Source organism: Hypanus sabinus, chromosome 22 (genome assembly GCF_030144855.1).
Source record: "Hypanus sabinus isolate sHypSab1 chromosome 22, sHypSab1.hap1, whole genome shotgun sequence".
Taxonomy (NCBI): domain Eukaryota; kingdom Metazoa; phylum Chordata; class Chondrichthyes; order Myliobatiformes; family Dasyatidae; genus Hypanus; species Hypanus sabinus.
The window spans coordinates 24341240-24363890 of record NC_082727.1 but is presented as its reverse complement, the minus strand read 5'-3'; the positions used below and the strand labels follow the sequence as shown (position 1 = coordinate 24363890).

Here is a 22651-nt window from a genome sequence, read left to right as displayed (position 1 = left end):
ATTTAGCTATTTATTGAAATGACTTTTAAAACGCTGAAAATTCTGTTATCCTTCAAGATATTATCATCATCACTCTCCTCCTGACTGTCTTTATTTCAAAAACGGTAGGAGATGTAGGTCTACTTGTCCTGCTCCTTCTTATTCAATTGTCCCCTGTGTCAAAACTCAACAACGACCAGCACAAAGACAGAACAGTGACAGCGCGCCAGTATGCGGAGCGCGTTATTTGATCTGGAGCGCATTTTTTATTTTGAGAATGTACATGCACCTGCGCACTACTCATGTCCATCACTTAACAGAAATGACATGTAACATGTAAGGCTTATTGAAAAAAATATTTTCAAATGCATTTTTTACATAACACAATGAAGAAACTTATTTTTAATTTCAGTGGGAACAGTGTTGTTGGTCTCCCTTTTTAGCCAGCGCATCAAAGTCTGGATTTAGTTTTGTTGTGGCGATTCTCAGGATGGATCTGAGGTGTTGGTCAGTTGGCTGGCTTTGTTGATGTTCATGACGCTGAACGCCTGTTCACACAAATAGGTCGAGCTGAACAAAGAGTAAAGCGCAAATGTGGAGTAATATGCTGCACCTCAACAAAGGTCAATGTGTAGCGGTGTGCTACATCCAGCGCTAAAATTACGACACGGAGTCGGTAACTGCAGTCGAAGAAAAAAACTTTATTCGAAATCCCCAGCCTCACTTTTAAGCCTCCCTCAACCTGCCCCCCATGGCGCAGAGGCTCCAAAGCTCTGTGCTCGCAAACCCCCGTAGGCTATCTCCCTTAGCCAAAATGCTGGCTAATTGTGAGCCGGTTCGGATGTGCCAGGAAATGGGTCACCACAAATGTATATAGAGTGTGTCATCTATTGGGAAAACGCCAGAATTGCAGGGAAAAAATGTTAACAAGGTTTATTAATATAATTTCATCAAGTTCTGCGGGCCGGATTAAAAAGCTTAACGGGCCGCATATGGCCCGTGGGCCGTAGTTTGCCCATGCCTGAGCTATACTAATAGAAATCAAAAAACTGCAGATGGTAGAAATCTGAAATAAAAACAGAGTGCTGGAACAACTCAACGGGTCAGAGATCTGTGGAAAAAGAAACAGTTGAAGTTCAGATCAATGACGGTCAGTACAGAAGTTATATGTATGCATGACTGGGCAGCACTTTGCAACTTCAAGAGACCTTTTTAATCATATTTAACTTTTCCATTTGTCCAGTCCATTTCTCGGCTGTTTCTCAAGCTCAGATCTTGTTTAAGAGTGTGTTTAAAATAGTTGCTGGAAGAACTCAGCAGATCAGATGGCATTTGTAGAGGCAAAATCCCAACCTCAGGTGCTGTCTGTGTGAAATTTGCTTACACTGCCTCCTTTATGTAGAATTAGTGTAAGTGGCTGAGTGATGGTCATTTTCTCTGCTGTATCTCTCTATAAATTAATTCAAAAACTTTTAAAACCAAAAATAGCCTTTACATCCTGAAATATATGAACTTTAATAGCATAGACATTAATAGACTTGAGCATACACCGTGCTAACAAAAACCATCTAAATTTTTTAGAAGGGTGAACCTTGGATCAAGACCCTGCATGACCTGAAACTTCAGCTAAGCCTCTGCCTCCACTGTTGCTGTCTGACCCACTTCCAGCTGTTTTTTTTTGCTCTAGATCACAGCACCTGCTGTTGTGTGTCTATTTGTCTGAGAGTGCTTAGTTAATACAAAGGTAAAACCAATATTGCTCAACTCAAGGTACTTCCAATTTCTGGAAAGTCAATGCTTTTAAGAGGAGTTAAAATTATAACAGCTTATGTGTGCCACTGACTTTTAGAGTGACTGGAAAGATGAGAATGAGGTTCCAAACTGAGAATGGACCAACACAATGAAAGAATTTGGTTGTAATGTAGATACATAAAAAATACTTACTCCTTAAGCGATTCATATATTACCAGTTTCTCTTTAGCCAAAGTCTATGTGATTGCTTGAAAGCAATGGCTCCCTCCATTGAATCTAACAATTTCCAATGTGGTGATAAAGGATAGGTGAGGTGATCTGTGAGTCGGTCACAAACTGCCATGGAAATAATTGTTGTATTTTAGTTATTTAGTTCTTGGAACAGTAGAACAGTTCAGGAATGTGACTTGGCATAGACCATGCTAACAAAGACCTTCTAGGTGACTATATGTTTAAAAGGAAAAGCCTAAAAACAATAGGCCAGCACACAGTATTTACCATCAAGAATAAGACAACTACCGTAGCTTATAGATACAAACATGACCAAAAAAAAATAGGACTTGGACATCTATAGTCACAACATCATATTGACCACTGTCTATGGTATCTACCAGAGAATCTGTGGCTCAAGAATCAGTCATTACAACTGTCACTACTCTCACCTACAATCTACTGTTTTGGATGAATGAGAGATAACTTCATTGAAATATATAAGGACTTGACAGGGTGGATGGTGAGGTTATTTCACCTTACATGGTAGCCTAACACATAAGTCTTTGGATAAAGGCTTGAAGTTTTGTGAATGACAGCAGAAAATTTGTCTTCACTCAGAGGATAGTTTATCTTTTGAATTACCTATTCTAGAGAAATTTTATGCTCATTCATTGATGTCAGTAGATTTTTGGAATCCAGTGGAAGTTTAGGATAACTGGATCAGGGAAAATGTGAGAGTATCAATACCTATTCTCAGGAGAGTCATTGTGATTTCAAAATTAGAATGCAATCAAGTGTCTGTGGTAAAAATAGATGAATTATATGATTGAATAAAAAAAAGAAAATGCATTAGTACTGTTCTCATAGCCTTAAAATATTTTTAAAAAGTTTTACAGCCATCAAAGACTTTGAAATATGACTGATGCTTTACTGTACGCTTGAGTGCGCGGTGGTGGGTGCCGATGCTTATTTTTTGATTGGTGCTTTGCTGCTACTTATGTGTGGGAGGGGGAAGCTGGGAGGGCTTGAGGTTCTAATATTTAACTGTCATTCATTTTTTGGGGCACTCCTCTGTTTTCGTGGATGGTTGCAAAGAAAAAGAATTTCAGAATGTATATTGTATACATTTCTCTGACATTAAATGTACCCTTGAAACCTTTGAAATCACAAAGAAACTGGATGCTAGAATCCTGAAACTAAAGCAGAAATGTGCAATTGGTCAGGTAGCATCTGTGGAAAGGGAAGCAGATTTAATATATCAGGTTGAAGATGCTTTGTTTGGACTAGGAAAGAATGGAAAAACAAGATAGTTTTAAGATGCAGGAAAGATGAGAGGGCTGGAATGCAATTTGAAAAGGAATGGTGGAAATTGAGTTGTTGTGGTTCATGTTATAGCTATCCTCACAGATAAGAACAGGAGGAAGCTGGATTCAGAAAGTAATAGTTGAGATCTTAATTGAAAAGCAAAATCTAGTAGTTATTAATACTCAAGGTAAACAAAACAGAAATGGTTCATTTGGCCCACAGTTTCCATGCCAACCTTTTTATCTGTCTTCATTAATTCTACATTTTGTTTATATCCTACCATACCTTGCCAATTTACAAACCTGTCTAAGTCTCTCCTAAACATAGTATCTGACTCCAAGTTTCAAATACCAACCACTATTTTTGGAAACAAATTCCCCTCAAATCTCCTTAAATCCCTTCATCTCCTCATAAACCCATGCCCTCTATACCCATATCATGGGGAAAAGTCTAACTAACTCCCTATGCCTCTTATAATTTTACATACCTCCATCAGAACACCCATCACCTGACTTCACTGCATGGAAGACATGTTCAGCATATCCAGTTATTCCCATTAACTAAAGTCATCCAATCCAGGCAACATTCTGGTGAATCTCCACTGTATCCTCTCCAGAACTATCCCATCATTCCTATATGGTACACAAAACTCCACACAAAGTTTTGTAAAGGTTGCAACATAACTCTTATGTTCTATGTCCTGTCCTAAAAAGGTAATCATGCCATGTAGCTTCTCCGCCACTCTTCTAACTGTGTTGGCATTTTCAGAGAACTGTGAACTTGAACCCCCAAGGGACTTCTGTACATCATTCATTGGCACTTTACTGTTTGATCAAGATGGATTACTTTCCACTCACCGGCATTAATTCCGTCAGCCAGTACTACTCAGCCACAAATTTCTATCTGATCTATATCCTGCTGTAGACTCAGACAACCTTCCTCAGTATCCACAAAAGTTACAGTTAACTTTTGGTTAACTGTAAGCTTACTTAATCACACCTTCTACATTCACATCTAATTCATTACTATATATCACAGATCCCAGCACTGGTTTCTGTGGCACAACATTGGTCATAGACTTTAAATCAGGAAAACATTCTCCCACCACCATCCTGTGCTCCCTTATTAGGGAGAGAGAGAACTTGTGGGATGTGGAATGCTGGGTGAAATGCAAAGTCTTTGGGGTAACCAAAAGTCTATGTCTTTGCTATTGCTTTGCTCACACTGCATGCTCGGTGGTGGTGCCGACGCTTGCTCTTTTTTTGTCAGTGGGGGGAGCAGGGATTGTTGCTTTCTGTTGTTTACGCGCTGGAGGGAGGGGAGCTGGGGTGGACTTTGGGGTTCTTATGTTTAACTGTCATTCATTCTTTGGGGCACTTCTCTGTTTTCATGGATGTCTGTGAAGAAAAAACATTTCAGGATGGATATTGTATACATTTCTCTGACATTAATTTGGATCTTTGAACCTTTGCTTCCTATCACCAAGCAAAACTTGGCCCTAATTGCCAAATTGGCTTGGATCTTGTAAGCTTTAACCTTTTGGATCAGTCAGCCATGAGTTTCCATATAAGACAACCTCTATTACCTGTTTTTATTAATGTTCCTAGATACTTCCTCAAAACAAATTGATCAAATTAGTGAGGCATGTTTCCGCCCACACAAAGCCACTCTGCCTATCCCTGATCAGTCCCACCTTACCAAATACACATACATAAATTCTATCCTTTAGGATTTTCACCTGTAATATTCACACCATTGATGTAAAGTCATCAACTTGTAGTTATCTCATAATATTTGGATTATCTACTAATTTTTGTGTAACTAAAATTATATTATTAACAAACTTTCTTTTTGATGTCAAAAGTAAAGCTTTGCTAGACCAAACTCACTGAAGTTCTGAAGAAGTGTTACTAAGAGAATAGACAAGAATGATGTAGTTGTAACATTTAAAAGGACTTCAATAATGTAATGCAGGTTGAGTACACATTATCTGAAGTTCTGAAATCCATGATGTCACAAATGTAAAATTCCACAAAATGCTGAGAAGGTTCCCAGGCAATGCGCAGATCTCTGCATACCACAGACAGTTCTGAGAACTGACCTCACGTATGTAAAAAACAGAAGTTAATGTAAGATAGAAAAACACTGCATAAAGCAAAACATGAAGATCTCGATCATGTATCGTTAGTATCAGAGTGAACATATGCCACTTAATGGTATGCTGATCATGAAACAAGCAAAGATCTATCACGATGAATTGAAAATTGAAGGTAACTGTGAATATTCAGCAGGCTGGTTGCAGAAATTGAAGAAAAGGCATGAGATTAAATTATTAAAGCATCTTCTGATCATGGAAATCTAGCACCATAACAAGTCTATGATGCTGATTGTTTTTATACCTTACATGATGGCCTTAAATTTTTAATGCATGACTGATGAAAATCTTAACGCCTGAAAAGGTATACAATGATGATTGTTTTTATACCTTACATAAACCCTAGAAACAAAAGTAAAATACATCTACAGTGTATTGTAACCTTTTAATCAAAACACAGCATCAAAACAACAGCTGATTTGGGTATTCTCCCAGTGCTGCTGTACTGTTGTTGCACAATTATATTTTCATTATATTAAGGGTATGTAATAATTTTTACTGTTCAGTACATACATATGATGAACAAGTGTAAGACAAAATCTGCTTACCAAGAGCTCATAAATTTAGAGATGGAAATGATGGTGATCCCAAGCTATCTTATTATATATTCCAAAATCTGAAAATATTCAAAATCCAAAATACTTCTGTTCCCTTCAGATAAGAGATAGTAAATTAGATCAGAATACCTGGAGTTAGCAAAAGGGATAGCTAACTGGTTTTGAGAAAGAACACAATAACTAGGGGGGGAAATGATTGTTTCCATAATACTGAAAATGATTTATATGAACATTTAGAATTTCAAATTAAAATAAAATCAGAGACATAATATTAAAATGTTGGTCAGTATTGAGAAGGACCACATTAAATTACTAGAAGTCATCAAACCTGGAGAACTGGCGGATAATTGCCCAACGAATTTCAGTCCAATTAACTGAAATATTAAAATTTGAATTATAAAATGAGGTTATAAAATAAGGATCTGAAGAAGGGTAGAGAAACAAAGGAATTTATGTAACACCAGATGAAGCAAAACTGATTTAAAATACCATAAAGTAAGTAGAACTATTGTAATGCTTATTGTTAGAGGTAAAATTGAAAAGGTAGTCAGAACAGTTCTGGTTTTAAGTGGTTTGTAGGATATTAAAATACATTCTCTTTCTTTTAGGTGAGTGGTCTGCCAAATCCTGATCTCATGTGGCTGCTGGATGGTAAACCAGTCTTGCCAGATGCGACCCACAAGATGCTCGTGCGTGAAAATGGTATTCATTCGCTCTTGATTGATCATCTGACAGCAAATGATGTGGGTACTTACACATGCATTGCAACAAACAAAGCTGGACAAAGTTCCTTCAGTTTGGAACTATCTATTGTAGGTAAGACTACTGCTGTGTAATGATATAATTCTATTAAAATAGGAAGTTTCCATTAATTTAGATAACTAATTGAATTTGTCGATTTGTCAATAAAGCTGGACAGCAAAAGCATAATAACATTTTTCTGTATTTCAAAGATAAAGTTTTGCTTGACCAAATTCATTTACGTTTTGAAGAGGTATAATTGAGAGAGTAGGCCAGGATAATGTGGTAACCCTAGTCTAGCAATTACTATGTGTGTGCGAGATACTAGGCTCTGAAGCAGTTACTTTTGAAGTTGCCAACTGGAGTCCTCATGTTCAAAATGAGTGACCTAGGTTCCAAAGGTGATCATCTGTGTATATGTACCTATTAATTGGTAGCAGCAGACCAGGCTAATTATTGGTAATAGTGCACAATGATAAGTTCATAGCCTGGCATTTTTCAAATTCTAAGCTTCAGTCTCTGCTTGCTTTATATTAAACAAATACTAAGTGGCGTAAAAGAAACTTAACAGATTAGTGGTTGAATTATATCTTCTATTTTTGATACCCTTATAGATCTCCTCGAGCATTTAAAAAAATTGGTATGTTCCCTTCAATTCCAAATGCTCTAATTCGTTGTTTAATAATTTCTTGTTTGAAAAGTAACGGTATAACAGTTGCTGAAGTGCATTTCTTGTTAAGTTGTGTTAAGTAGGGATGGATGATCTTGGGAGGTCTTTTTCTTTGAATTGAATATTGAAACATTTACCTGGGAGAGACTTTGAACAATAGGATAAGGAACTAATAGAAAATATAAGAAGAAAATAATTCTCAGAAGACAATCTTCATTAATTTTCCAATGAGTAATTATTTTATTTGAACTTCACCAGGTATCAATTCATGAGGCATCTTTGCCTGTGGATGAAATCTTCCAGCTGCTGTACACACAACTGTGTAATGCCAAACTATGTCAAGGAAGGCATTCTAAATGGTAGTCAGATCTTAACTTCATTGAATCTCACTTTGTCACTCTATTGCTGGAGTATAATCCAACAGTTTCCAAGGCACAACTGCACTTCACCCACATCAAGAAAATTTCACTTTATTCCTTTTAATCTTGCTGGAAGCAAATGATATGAGTGAGCACAAGTATTTGCTGGAGTCAATCAAGGGCACTTAGAAAACTATAATAAAAGGGAATTCGTATTTGACAAATTTATTGGGGATTTTTGAAGGTAACTAGCAAATTAAAAGGAAGGACCAGTGAATATGGTATACTCAGGTTCTCAGTAGATTGTCACTAGATGTCACACAAGAAATTATGAAACAAAATTAGAGCATATGGAATTGAAATAAACATTTTATGCCCAGCTGTTTATAATCTTTATAAAGGATTTGGGTGATGAGATCAGATGTTATATTATCCAGCTTTGTTAATTGGACAAATCTAGGTGCCTTTGTGGGTTGTGAAGAGGTGACAAAAAGTTATGCCACTCATTTTTGGTAGAAGGAAATAGGTAAGTGGAATATATTTCAAATGGTGTCCAAATAGAATTTTTTTTTTAAATTCAGAGGTTGCTCTCACATAAGAAACACTGAAAACTAATATCTAGGTATAGCAAATAATTAGGAAGGCAAATGGTATCTTGGCCTTTATGACAAGTGTATTTGAGTACAAGACTACAATTGTCTTATTACATTGTTTACAGCCCTCATGACACTGCATGTGGAATATTGAGTACAGTTCTGGTTTCCATATCCAAGATGCCTTCTCTGCTTGTGACAGAGAGTTAAATGAAATTCACCAGATTAATTTATGGGAATATAGGTTTGACGAGATATTATGCAGACTGTGGTTAAGCAGTCTAGGTCTGTATTTAAAAGAATTAAGGTTGAGTAAATTTCCAAGTAGCTTGACAGAATAGATGCTGCTTCTTCTGATTAATGTGTTATGAACCATGAATCTATAAAGATTCATGAATCAAACTATGACTTTTTTCCTGAAATGTAGGAAACTGAGGGGTGACCTTTTGGAAGTATACAAAAATGAGAAGAAATAATTAGCCAGGGTAAGGGAGTACATAACAGAAGCGCTGAGGTTTAAAATGAGAGAGAAAAAATTTAGAATATAAAACAGTAGGGTACAAGAACAGATCCTTCAGCCCACAGCTGAAATAATTAAACTAGTTATCAAATGCCTAACTAAACTAACCCCTTCTGTCTACACAATGACTATGTCTATATTCTGCACGTTCAAGTGCCTAAAAGCCTCCACCACCATCACTGGCAGTGCATTCCAGGCACCTAACACTCCCTGTAAAAAAAAAGTCCCTCACATCACTTTTGAACTTACCCCCTTTCACATCCTTGATTTCAGACATTCCAATCATGTGACAAAGATACTGGTTATCAACTATATCCATGCTTTACATAATCTTATAAAATTCTATCAGATTTCTTCTCAGCCTCTGCCTTTCCAGAAAAAACAACCCAAGTATGTCCAAACTCTCCTTATGGTACATGCCCTCTAATTAAGCAGCATCTGCACAAACTTCTTCTGCACCTTTTCCAAATACTTGACATCCTTTCTATAACAGGGTGGCCAGATTTGAATGCAATACTCCAGGTATGGTCTCACTACGAGATTTACTAGGATACTTCTTGGACTGGAGGGTATGTCTTATGAGGATATATTGAGCAAGCTAGGGCTTTTTTTTTAGAATGAATGAGGATGAGAGGTGACTTGATAGAAGTGTACAAGATAAGAGACATAGATTGAGTGAATAGCAAGAGACCTTTTTCCCAGGGTGGAAATGGCTAAAACAAGGGGGCATAATTTTATGATCATTGGAGGAAAGTATAGGATGAATGTCCCAGGTATTATTTTTCACAAAGAGAGTGCTAAGTACATGGACACACTGCCAGGGGTGATGGTAGAATCAGATAGATCAGGGACATTTAAGAAACTCTTAGGTAGGCACATGGATGACAGAAAAATGGAGTCTATGTAGGAGGAAAGGGTTAGATGTAGTGTAGCGGTGTGCTACATGCAGCGCTAAAATTACGACACGGAGTCGGTAACTGCAGTTGAAGGAAAAAACTCCATTCGAAATCCTCAGCCTCACTTTTAAGCCTCCCTCAACCTGCCCCCCATGGCACAGAGGCTCCAAAGCTCTGTGCTCGCAACCCCCCGTAGGCTATCTAGTTGTGAGCCGGTTCGGGTATGCCAGGAAATGGGTCGCCACATAACCCCCCCCCCCCAGAACCGGCGATACACCCCCCAATGTCCACAGTCTGGGCCGGAACCTGCTTGGGAGGTCGGCCTCTGCGCCGAGGCGCCGGAAACTCGACCGGTTGCGCCAGGTCCACATGGGCCGGTTTGAGGCAGTCCACCGTGAAAACCTCCTCTTTCCCCCCAGCGTCCAGCACGAACGTGGACCCGTTGTTCCGGAGCACCATAAACGGCCCCTCATATGGCCGCTGCAGTGGTGGCCGATGCCCGCCCCTTCGTACAAACACAAACTTACAGTTCTGCAGGTCTTTGGGTACGCAGGTCGGGTGCCGCCCGTGCTGTGAAGTGGGTATGGGGGCCAGGTTACCGAGCTTCTCGCGTAGTCTGCCCAGGACTGCTGCAGGATCTTCCTCTTGCCCCCGTGGGGCTGGTAGGAACTCCCCGGGGACAACCAGGGGCGCGCCGTATACCAACTCGGCCGACGAGGCGTGCAGGTCATCTTTGGGCGCTGTGTGGATGCCGAGTAGGACCCAGGGAAGCTCGTCCGCCCAGTTGGCTCCTCGCAGGCGGGACATGAGGGCCGACTTCAGGTGACGGTGGAAACGCTCCACTAGCCCGTTCGACTGTGGGTGGTAGGCAGTTGTGTGGTGCAGCTGAGTCCCCAAAAGGCTGGCCATAGATGACCACAGGCTGGAGGTGAACTGGACGCCTCTGTCGGAGGTAATGTGGGCCGGTACACCAAAGCGAGATACCCGGGTGGTGATCAGGGCTCGGGCACAAGATTCGGAGGTGGTGTCGGTGAGCGGGACCGCCTCTGGACATCTTGTGAACCGGTCCATGATAGTCAGGAGGTGCCGCGCTCCACGCGACACTGGCAGGGGGCCCACGATATCCACATGAATGTGATCGAAACACCGGTGGGCGGGATGGAACTGCTGTGGTGGGGCTTTGGTGTGCCGCTGCACCTTGGCCGTCTGGCAGTGCATGCACGTTCTGGCCCATTCACTGACCTGCTTGCGGAGTCCGTGCCAAACGAACCTGCTGGAAACCATCCGGACAGTCGTCCGGATGGAGGGATGCGCCAAGTTATGAATGGAGTCGAAAACACGGCGCCGCCAGGCTGTCGGGACGACGGGACGGGGCTGGCCGGTGGCGAAGTCACAGAGTAGGGTCCTCTCACTCGGGCCTACGGGGAGGTCCTGGAGCTGCAAACCGGAGACTGCGGTTCTGTAACTCGGAATCTCCTCATCTGCCTGCTGTGCCTCTGCCAGTGCCTCAAAGTCTACCCCTTGGGAAAGGGCATGAACGGTAGGGCGAGAGAGCGCATCCGCCACGACATTGTCCTTACCCGAGACGTGCCAGACATCCGTTGTGTATTCAGAGATGTAGGACAGGTGGCGTTGCTGGTGGGACGACCAGGGGTCGGACGCTTTCGTAAACGCAAAGGTAAGCAGTTTGTGGTCCGTGAACGCGGTGAAGGGCCGACCTTCTAGGATGTACCTGAAATGCCGTATTTCCAGGTAGAGCGCCAACAGTTCCCGGTTGAAAGCACTGTACTTGAGCTCGGGTGGCTGCAGGTGTTTGCTGAAAAACGCCAGGGGTTGCCAGCGACCTGCAATGAGTTGCTCCAGCACCCCACCGACTGCTGTGTTAGATGCGTCCACTGTGAGGGCGGTAGGGGCGTCCATTCTGGGATGTACTAGCATTGCAGCGTTCGCCAAAGCTTCCTTCATTTGAACGAAAGTGGCGGCGGACTCCTCGTCCCAGGTAATGTCCTTGCTCGGACCCGACATCACGGCGAACAGGGAGCGCATGATCCGGGCAGCTGAAGGGAGGAAGCGGTGGTAGAAATTGACCATACCTACGAATTCCTGAAGGCCTTTGATCGTGGTGGGTCTGGGAAAGTGGCAGACCGCATCTACCTTAGTGGGCAGAGGGGTTGCCCCATCTTTAGTAATTCTGTGGCCCAGGAAGTCAATGGTATCGAGTCCGAACTGGCATTTGGCGGGGTTGATTGTAAGACCGTACTCACTCAGTCGAGCGCAGAGTTGACAGAGGTGGGACAGATGCTCCTGACGACTACTGCTGGCTATGAGGATGTCGTCCAAATAGATGAACGCGAAGTCCAGGTCCCGTCCTACTGCGTCCATTAACCGCTGGAACGTCTGTGCGGCATTCTTCAGGCCGAACGGCATGCGGAGGAACTCGAAAAGGCCAAACGGGGTGATGAGAGCCGTTTTGGGGACGTCATCAGGATGCATCGGGATTTGATGGTACCCTCGGACGAGGTCTACCTTGGAGAAGATCCGTGCGCCATGCAGGTTTGCTGCAAAGTTCTGAATGTGCGGCACAGGGTAGCGGTCCGGTTTGGTAGCCTCGTTCAGCCTGCGGTAGTCGCCGCACGGTCTCCAGCCTCCCGTCGCTTTGGGCACCATGTGCAGGGGGGAGGCCCATGGGCTGTCGGACCGCCCGATGATCCCTAATTCCTCCATCCTCTGGAACTCCTCCTTCGCCAGTCGGAGCTTGTCCAGGGGAAGCTGCCGAGCGCGGGCGTGGATGGGTGGTCCCTGGGTCGGGATGTGGTGCTGTACGCCGTGTCGGGGCATGGCCGCTGTGAACTGCGGTGCCAGAACCAATGGGAAATCCGTCAGGACCCTGGTGAAGTCGTTGTCGGACAGCGTGATGGAGCCGAGGTGAGGGGCTGGCAACTGGGCTGCACCCAGGGAGAACGTTTGAAAGGTCTCGGCGTGAACCAGTCTCTTCCTGGGCAGGTCGACCAGTAGGCTGTGAGCCCGCAAAAAATCCGCACCCAGAAGCGGTTGGGCTACGGCGGCCAGTGTAAAGTCCCACGTGAACTGGCTGGAGCCAAACTGTAGCTGCACCTGACGGGTGCCATAGGTCCTTACTGTGCTGCCATTCACGGCCCTCAGGGGGGGACCCGGTGCCCTGCTGCGGGTGTCGTAACTCGTCGGAGGTAAAACGCTGATCTCAGCACCAGTATCGACCAAAAACCGGCGTCCCGACCTTCTATCCCCCACATACAGGAGGCTATCCCGATGGCCAGCCGCCGTAGCCATCAGCGGCGGCTGGCCCTGGCGTTTCCCGGGAACTTGCAGGGCGGGCGACAACGGCGGGCTTCTGCGCCCCACCGTTGGTGGTAGAAGCACCAGTGTTCATTGGGCCGGGGGTTGTCGGGCTCTGCGGCCGGGCCTGGACTGGTTTGCTGCTGGGAGCGTGGCTGGGAGATCTGTGCGATGGATGCCCCGCTCACCTTTTTGGCGTTCCACAGCATGTCCGCCCAGGCTGCCACCTTCCGGGGGTCACTGAAATCCGCGTCGGACAGCAGCAGGCGTATGTCCTCGGGCAGCTGCTCCAGGAATGCCTGCTCAAACATGAGGCAGGGTGTGTGTCCGTCGGCGAGAGACAACATCTCATTCATTAAAGCCGATGGAGGTCTGTCGCCCAAGCCATCCAGGTGCAATAAACGGGCAGCCCGCTCACGCCGTGAGAGTCCGAAAGTCCTGAGGAGCAGGGCTTTGAATTCCGTGTACTCGCCGTCTGCCGGGGGCGACTGTACGAACTCCGCGACCTGGGCCGCTGTGTCCTGGTCGAGGGAGCTCACCACGTAGTAGTAGCGGGTGTCTTCTGAGGTGATCTGGCGAACGTGGAATTGGGCTTCGGCTTGCTGGAACCATAGGTTCGGTCGCTGTGTCCAGAAACCCGGCAGTTTCAACGAAACCACATGAACAGAGGCGGCGTCGGTCATTTCTGGTCCAAAAATCGTTTGGACCGTCGGGGTCACCAATTGTAGCGGTGTGCTACACGCAGCGCTAAAATTACGACACGGAGTCGGTAACTGCAGTCGAAGGAAAAAACTCTATTCAAAATCCTCAGCCTCACTTTTAAGCCTCCCTCAACCTGCCCCCCATGGCGCAGAGGCTCCAAAGCTCTGTGTTCGCAAACCCCCGTAGGCTATCTAATTGTGAGCCGTTTCGAATGTGCCAGGAAATGGGTCGCCACAGTAGGTTAATAGGTTGACACATCATGGACTGAAGGGCCATGAATATCATGTGTTATTCCAGGTTCTATGTTGTAACTAGAATTTTATAAATCAGCAATCTTCCAATTCTTGAACTCAATTCCTTGATAAATAAAGGCAAACATACCGTCTTGCCTTCTTTGCCATTTATCAGACTATGTAACCACTTTCAGAGTGCTATGGGCCTGGACTACAAGATCCCTCTGGACATCAGCACTGTTAAAAGTACCGTGTTCCTTTACATTTGATCTCCAAAGTGTAACACTTCACATTTAGCTGGGTTAATCTAAATCTGCCATTTCTCTGCCATGTCTCCAACTGATCTATATCACACTGTATCCTTTGCAAGTTTCTACACTATCCATGATCTTTCTATCATCTGCAAGCCTACTAACCTACTTAGTTACTATGCACTAGTCACAGTCCTCCTACAAGAATAAGTCCCATTGACCACTGTCCTCTGTTTTTTATGGACAAGCCAATTCTGAATCTAAATTGGCAAATCAACATAGATTCCATGCATCTTAATCTCCTGGATGAATCTCCAATGAAGGACCTTGTTAAAACACCATAGTAAATTTGAAGTAGACAATATCCACAGCTTCATTATTCACCTTTATCACCTCCTTGAAAAACTCAAATCAAGTTAGTAAGGCATGGCAAAGCCATGCTGATTGTCCCTAGTTAGGCCATGGATTTCCTGATGTTCAAATATCCTATTCCTAAGAACCATCTTCAGTAATTTACCTAACACTGACATGAGATTCACTGGTCTAGAGTTTCCAGGATTATCCTATTTCCCTTCACGAATAATGGAACTCCTCTAGCTACCCACCAGTCCCCCAGATACTCGCTTGCAGCTAGGGAGGCCAGACAAATTTTGGTCAAGGCCCCAATAATCTCATCTCTTGCCTCCCTCAATAACCTTGGACATATTCCATCAGATCCTGGGGGGATTACTCACCTTAATGTTCTTTAAGAGACACAACACTACTTCCTTATTTATGTTGAAATGCCTGAGCAAATTATCGAGCACCATGATAGCATAGCTATTACAGCTGGGGCGTTAGAATTTAGAGTTCAATCCCGGTGTCCTCAGTAAGAAGTTTGTTCATCCTCCCCAAAGGAATGCCTGGGTTTCCTACCACCCCCTAAAGACATACCAGTTAGTAGGTTAATTGGTCGTTGTAAATTGTCCTGTGATTAGGTTAGCGTTAAATCAGTAAGTTGCCAGTGGCATGGTTTGTAGACTCATAAGGCCCTATTCAGCGCTGTAGCTCCAAATAAATAAATAACACTGATCTTGCTATTCTCCATGCTATTTTACTTGGTAAGTAAAGTATTCAGGACCTCACACACATCCTCAGGCTCCAAGCACGTATTCCCACCTTTATCCTTGAGTGGACCTACTTGACTCCTGCTCTTGATGCATGCTCTCATACGTTCTTTAATCCAACTTCCCAAGGACTTTTCATGGACTTTTCAAAGGGATCTGAGGGGCAACTTTTCACACAGAGGATGCTGAGTGTATGGAATGAACAGCTAGAGGATGTGATAGAGATGACAATTACATCTATAAGGCATTTGGACAGTGACATGCCTGGAAAGCTTTAGAAGGGTAAACAGCCAAAAGCAGGCAGGTGGGACTAGATTAGTTGGGCTTCTAGGTTGGCACAGATGAGTTGGGCAGACAGCCTATTTTGATGCTGTACATCAATCTCAAAATCAGGGATGTCCATTCAGGATGGAGCAAATCTCTTCACCTGGGGTTTAGTGAATCTTTGCAGTATTCTGTCTAAGAATACTGTGGATGCTCTGTCACTGAGTATTTTTATGATGATGATTAACTTCCTTAATATCTAAACAAATCAAGAAATTTGTACAGGGAAACAAATGTAATGTAAAAGGTAGCCATGATCTCATACCACGATGAGGCAGGCACAAGGTATTAAATGGCCTTCTCCTGCTTTGGATTCTTATTTTCCATATGCAGAGCAGGCTTACCCTTGCAGTTGCCCTGTCATTTGGTAAATTATAACACTGGCAAACTCAAGCAGTGTTTTTGATGCCTGGTCTGCACTGAAGAAGCCATGAAATACTAGGGTATCAAGATATTTAGTAGGACCCTTTATGCTACACTATAATGTTGATATGAGAAAGTAGGTATTGCCTCCCCACATCACTCAAGAGGCCAAAGTGCAGAAACTCAGAGGAGTTCTAAGTGAATGAACTAAATGAGGAAGTGAAGATAAGTGAAGACAGCCCTTTTCTGGTTAGACCATGAGAAAATGAAGAGATCAGGAACCTTAATGGCACTTCATCTTTCAAAAGTAGTCCTGTGCTTCTGGCTTGTTATCTATCAACAACCACTTATTACTGATAGCACAAAGATAAAAATGTCAAAAAAAATACTTATTTCAAAAATAAACTATGCACAATCATAGAAAAGTAATCTAATCATTCTATCTGTGCCTCCATTCTATGAGCCTTTCCTTCTGTTGGTGTTGCTGTGAGATACTAACATGGTTGTTTGTCATAGACTGCTGGCCTTAAAGTACAGCAAGAGCTTAGTTATATACTCCTGTCAGCATTCTTCTGACAAAAATAAAAATGCTGAAAAAATTTTTCAGCCAGGATGCTGAGCACACCTGTGCAATGTTGAAACAAGTATAGATCCTTCTTCTATCCCCACCTTTACAATATTTCCCATCTCAGAGTGATAACGTTTGATATCTGCACCCATTTCTTTCTCTTCAAACACCGGCTGGTGGCCATTAGACACTCAGGAGGTAAAGCACTAAGCTTGGACAGCGACCCCTTGCAGGACAAGATTTCTAGGCAAATGTAGAGGTAAAGTACAATGAAGATCATACATTCTACCTATATTATGATGGTGACACTGAAGCAGCATTTTGCACTATCTCATGAGGCCAACCTGTGAGCTGATCAACATTTTCTCGAAATATCTTAAATACTATCATTTGTCATTCTTAGAGGAGATCCTACTTTCAGTAGGGCTGAAAGAGGAAATCAAGAAAACACTGTTTGTAGCTTGGTGGTCTGTTTTTTGTCAGAGCTTTTCATTTAAACCGGCCCTTGAACCATTATATCACAAGCCACATTATAGCCATGATCCTAGCTTGATTCCTCTCTTTTTAACATCTTTATGTTAACTTTATACATATCTCTCTTCAAAATACCAAATATTCTGTGGAAATTGAAGTGAATTTATTTCGCTATTACCACATATATGGATCAGTATCATAATAGTGTGTGGCATATATCTGAATTTAATTGTGTTTCTTTTGTACATTTCCAAGAGAAGGCGTTATGGTCGCAAGATGTTGGACCTCATGAGAACTTGTGACCCTGCCATGATTTTTTTTAAATGTCTGTTGGTTTAAGTGATTTTCCTGTTTTTGTGCTCGCTCTTTTTACCAGTCCCCAATTTCTTCATTTTGGAATCCCTTGAAGGATTGCCTGCGAAGTGTCTTATCTTGTCAGATATTTTGTCAATGGCATGTAATGCTTGTGGTAGAAGACAGGCTGAAGTCTAAGTAAAAAACTTCTCAAGACAGTCCCATCCTCCTATAATCCAGAAATGCCTGTGGTGAGGGTGATTTGGGGTCTCACATTCACATTCACATAAATACTCTGCTGTCTTTGTGGGCTCCCCTGCAATTTACTTCTGTTACCGCTCATTTCCTAAAACTGCAACTTAGTGCTGAAAACAATTTGTATGCTTGGAGGGAAATTATAGAAGTACCATTACATTCACAGAGCTCTGAAAATTCTCAAAGGATTGTATGAAATGCATTGACTGATTACTCACAATATTGAGTAACTCAGTGAAATTGTACAGCGTTTGCCCCTCTTGGTTCCTCTCTTCTGCTGTTCTTTTCAGTTATTTCTCCTCACCGGTGCATGGTGTCGTTTCAGACATGTAATTCCATTGGGACAGTGCTAATTCTGGCTGATCTATATCTCAGCTTCTTTTACTTACCTTTGATTTATATCCATTGTTATCCTTACCTAAAGTAATCTATTAATTACAACCTTGAAATTTTCCTTTGTTCCTGCATCCACAGTCTTTCAGACGAAGTAATCCGAATTTACACTACTGTGCTTTGGGTGAAAAAATAACTCCCAGATATCTATTTATAAAAGGCATTTCATCATTTTAGCTATTGTAAAATGTTGTTGCTGTAAAAGAAGGTTTTGTCAAAGAACATAAGGAAATGGGCTCCAAACAGCTGTGTGAAAGTGCCCCTAAAATACCTTAAGCTATCTTCTTCAATCACTAGCTATACAGGACCCAAGAGGAGCAGTCTAATCAAAAACGTTCAGCTGCTAATAGGTTGCCATGCTGCATTTACAACAGACTTTGGCCCTTAAAAGACATAATGGTCATGAGTGCCAGACTGTAGTAGCACATGAGGGTGAGAGGAAGAGAGAGGAAAGAGAGAACATCAAGGCTGTCCGAGAGCCTCACCCTTCCAGTATCACATGGAAAATGCAACTGTCTTATTTTGCTACCCTCTCAAGTATGTAAGCGCTGGTAATAGTAAACGGTAAGTGTTTAATCTCTGGCCTTACTCATTATGGAGATCTCAGGAGGAGGTAGTATGGTAGCAAGCTTCCAAGGACAAGAGGATAAAGCACATTTTCATCTCTTCTCCAAAGGTTCCTGATATAATGTATATGACTCAACTAGCATTGGGTGTGTACCACTTCAAGAATGCCAACATGCTGGAGGATCTCTTTAGGTCAGGCAGCATCTACAGTGGTAAATAGTATGTTTCAGGCTGAGAAATTGACCTTCTGAGTTCTCCAGCATTTTGTGTGTGTTGTTCAAGATTTCGAGCATCTGCAGAATCTATTGTCCCCCGAACCTTCGCATCCTTCCAGATCAATATAACTTCCTACTTTTCTACTTTATATCACTATTTTATGTTAACTATGAAACTACTGCATTGTTGTAAAAACCCATCTGGTCCATTAATGTCCTTAAGAAAATCTATCGTTCTTATCTGGTGTCACAGGAAAGCAGCATTCATCATCAGGAAACCCCACAAGCTAGGTCATTCTCTCTTCTCACTGTTGCCATCAGGAAGAAGGTACAGAAGCCTCAGGACTCACACCACCAGGTTCAGGAACAGTTATTACCCTTCAACAATCAGGGTTTGAACCAGAGGGGATAATTTCATTCAACTTCATTTGCCCCATCACTGAAATATACCCACAACTTATGGACTCACTTTGAAGGATTCTTCATCTCAAGTTCTCAATATTTATTGCTTATTTATTAATTATTATTATTATTTTCTTTATTTGCACTGCCTGTTGTTATTATTCTGTTATGGATTTCTTGAGTATGCCCACAAGAAAATGAATCTCAGGGTTGTATATAGTGACATACATATACTTTGATGATAAATATACTTTGAATTTTGGCCTATACATGGTTTATATCAGTTCCCCTGAAATGACTGATGTGATTTACACTTGACTACCTCCTCAGCAGAGGCATAATCAGGTGTAGAAAATAAATGCTGACATTGCCAATGACATTCACAGCTCATAAATTCATCAGGAGAACTTCATAGCCATCCCAACCCACTTCGGCTGTGAGTTTCGATTCTGAACTCCAGTGTCAATAATATTTACAATTTTGGGTATAAAATGAGCACTGTTTTATTCAGAAGAAAGAGGAGAGCACCGTTGAAAGAAAAAAAGGATGCAAAGAAAGGGAAGGAACATGAAAGCAGAAATGCTTGAGAAGGAATATTGCAAAAGCAGGTGGGGAAATTACACTTAACATTGAATGTACAGCTACAAACTATTGTTAATAATAATCCTTGTAAAAATAATAGTTTGATAAGGAGGAATATTAAAGAGTTTGGGATTAGTCAAGATGGGACTTCTGAAGAGAAACATGCTGTCTTGGTCTGTTTTGATAGCTATCCTATGATGCTGATAGGTTCAGAAGAAGAAAAACTGAAGTATTTTCAACAGTTCAATGGTTCTATTTAATATCAGAGAATGCATACAACATACAACCTGAAATTTTTACTCCCCACAGACATCCACAAAACAGAAGAATAACCTCAAAGATTGAATGACAGAAAAAAACATAAGAATCCTAAAGACCCCTCTCCTGCACTAGCAGAAGCAAAAGCATCAACTCTCCCCCATCCCCCTCCCACCACTGATTCCAGCAGGAAGCTTCAGTGCTCACCATCTACCAGGCAAGCAGTAGCAAAGCTAATGAGAGACTACGATCTGCAGTCCAGCAAAAGCTATCGTTTTTGACATGTCACAGACTCTCTCTCACTAATAAGGGAGGAAGAGGTATCAGTCCTTCTACAGTGAGAGGGGAGACAAATCACTCACAATTTCAATGTCACTGTCTGAAGCACCACTTTTATTTTAAGTTTCCCCCAACTTGAAAATCGACAGCAAGCTCTCACTCACCGTCGAGAGAGAGAGAGATCTCCTGACTGCAGAGGCCTCCAGCCCCTGTTTTAATGTTCCAGTTTCCTGCGACACTTCAGTTCATGACACAGCTGAGAAATCGAGTCCACAGGGTCGTACTAAGCCATACCCTGAAAGCACCTGACTTCAAGCTGCTCCTGGAGATATCGAAACCCAGCTGATTGGCAAATTCCAAGAATGGGAACCCACCACTGTGAAGTGCCACAGTTTGAGTGCAGCTGTAGATCGCAGAGTCCAACAGGTCCCCAGAAAAAGAAAGAAGAGGCATTAGAAAGAAGAATTTAAACTGGGGTGGGAGAAAGCACCCTCTGGCACCATCTCGTCTTTTCTCATTTGCAAAGTCTTGCAACTTTGTTTCTCAGAATTCTCCCCAAATGACATTAAAATAAAACAAATCATATGATTACCCCATCAGGAAGACTGATGGTCACACAAGGTGAAAGTTATCATTGTAGCAAAAGCAGTACGAGTAGAAATAATATAAAATATGGAATATCAGTGTACTTATAAAATATTTGTTTGTTCTTGTTTCTGTTTGCTTGGTTTGGTTTTGCAGCAAAAGAAATCACAAAGGCACCAGTGTTTATTGAGAAACTGCAGAACACAGGAGTGGCAGAGGGCCATCCAGTCCGATTGGACTGCAGAGTGATGGGCATGCCACCTCCCTTCATCTTTTGGAAGAAAGACAATGAGACAATCATGCCCAACAGAGAAAGAATAAGGTGTGTCTGAACTCCTCTTTACAGCTGGGCCATATAATATATTAAAGATTAAAAATATAAGTTTTTATCTGTTGGAATTACACCTGCTAGAATTGCACCTTGGAAATTTGCATAAAATGTTGCATTTGATTTAAGAGCATTTATCTTTACAATTAGCACCCAGTGGGAAACTCTCCCTTTCAGATGCCTGGTTATATTCTTTTTCTTTACCTAGTACATTTATCCTGCTGTTGCCAGTATAAGACTGTTAGCTACAGTTCTGGATTCAGGAGAGCAAAATTACAAGCCTCCCTGCCTATTGAGTTCCCTGTCACTTCTTCTCAACTAGACTTTGTGCTCCCCTGCTGGAGACGAGAGCCAGTCTTAGTACCACTAACTTTTCTCTGAGAGACTAGCCTCCTCCTAAAAAGCATCCAACACTGTATAATGTTAGAGAGGGGAATAGCTACAGGGGCACATGCACTGCCTAACTGCCCCTTTTGGCAGTCACCCATCTACTCTTTGGCTGAAGATGCAAAGTGACCACCTCCCTGAAGCTTCTATAACACCTTCTGCCTCCTATACTGCGTTCTCTTCACGGATTCCAGCTGCTGTTTATATTGATCCATGGGGTCAGAGAAAAGCTGCAACTGGACACACTTCCTGCAAACAGCTGTCAGGGACATTTGTGTTCTCCCTGACTTCCCACGAGGAGCATGCCGCACCATTGAAAGTCATTACCAACCAACCCTGACTTTCTTTTGGGTGAAAAAAGAGAAAAAGCTTTACCTTGTGGAAAACCTTACATTCTGTTTGGGTAGCCTCCAACCTGATGGCATGAACATCAATTTCTCTAACTTCCGGTTATACCCCCTATCTCCGCCATTCCCTATCCCCTTTTCCATCTCTCACCTTATCCTTACCTGCCCATTGCCTCTCTCTGGTGCTCGTCCTTCTCTTTCTTTCTTCCATGGCCTTTTGTTCCTCTCCTCCTAGATTCCCCCTTCTCCAGCCCTGTATCTCTTTCACCAATTAACTTCCCTGCTCTTTACTTCACCCCTCACCCCCCAGTTTCACCTACGACCTTGTGTTTCTTTCTCCCCACCTCCCACTCTAATTCCTCATCTTTTTTCTCTAGTCCTGCTGAAGGGTCTTGGCCTGAAATGTCGACTTTACTCGTTTCCATAGACACTGCCTGGCCTGAGTTTCTCCAGCATTTTGTGTGTATTGCTTGGATTTCCAGTGTCTGCAGGCTTTCTGTTGTTAACTTGCTTATCATATAGTTGCTCAGCCACCTTACCAAAGCCTCTGCACATAGATCACAAACTCAGCAATCTGACATCATGTGTTAATTATTTTCCTAAAATACAATAAATAATGTAACTGAAAAAGATATAAAATTATCTGTGAGCTATAATTTATTGTATGTTTGTTATTTAACCTG

General features: G+C 42.5%; 1 protein-coding gene across 8 annotated transcripts in view; it reads left to right on the top strand.

Annotated features, from left to right (window-relative positions):
* The window catches only part of mypn (myopalladin), a 294291-nt gene that overhangs the window by 264592 nt on the left and 7048 nt on the right, over nt 1-22651 (top strand). For 6 of the 8 annotated variants that reach the window (XM_059947325.1, XM_059947327.1, XM_059947330.1 and 3 more), the window contains 2 exons: nt 6570-6777; nt 21063-21228. In XM_059947325.1, the coding sequence (XP_059803308.1) occupies nt 6570-6777; nt 21063-21228 (374 nt within the window). Of the gene's footprint in view, nt 1-6569; nt 6778-19713; nt 21229-22651 lie in introns of those variants that run through there. The other 2 variants (XR_009507421.1, XM_059947326.1) reach the window with 2 other exon arrangements.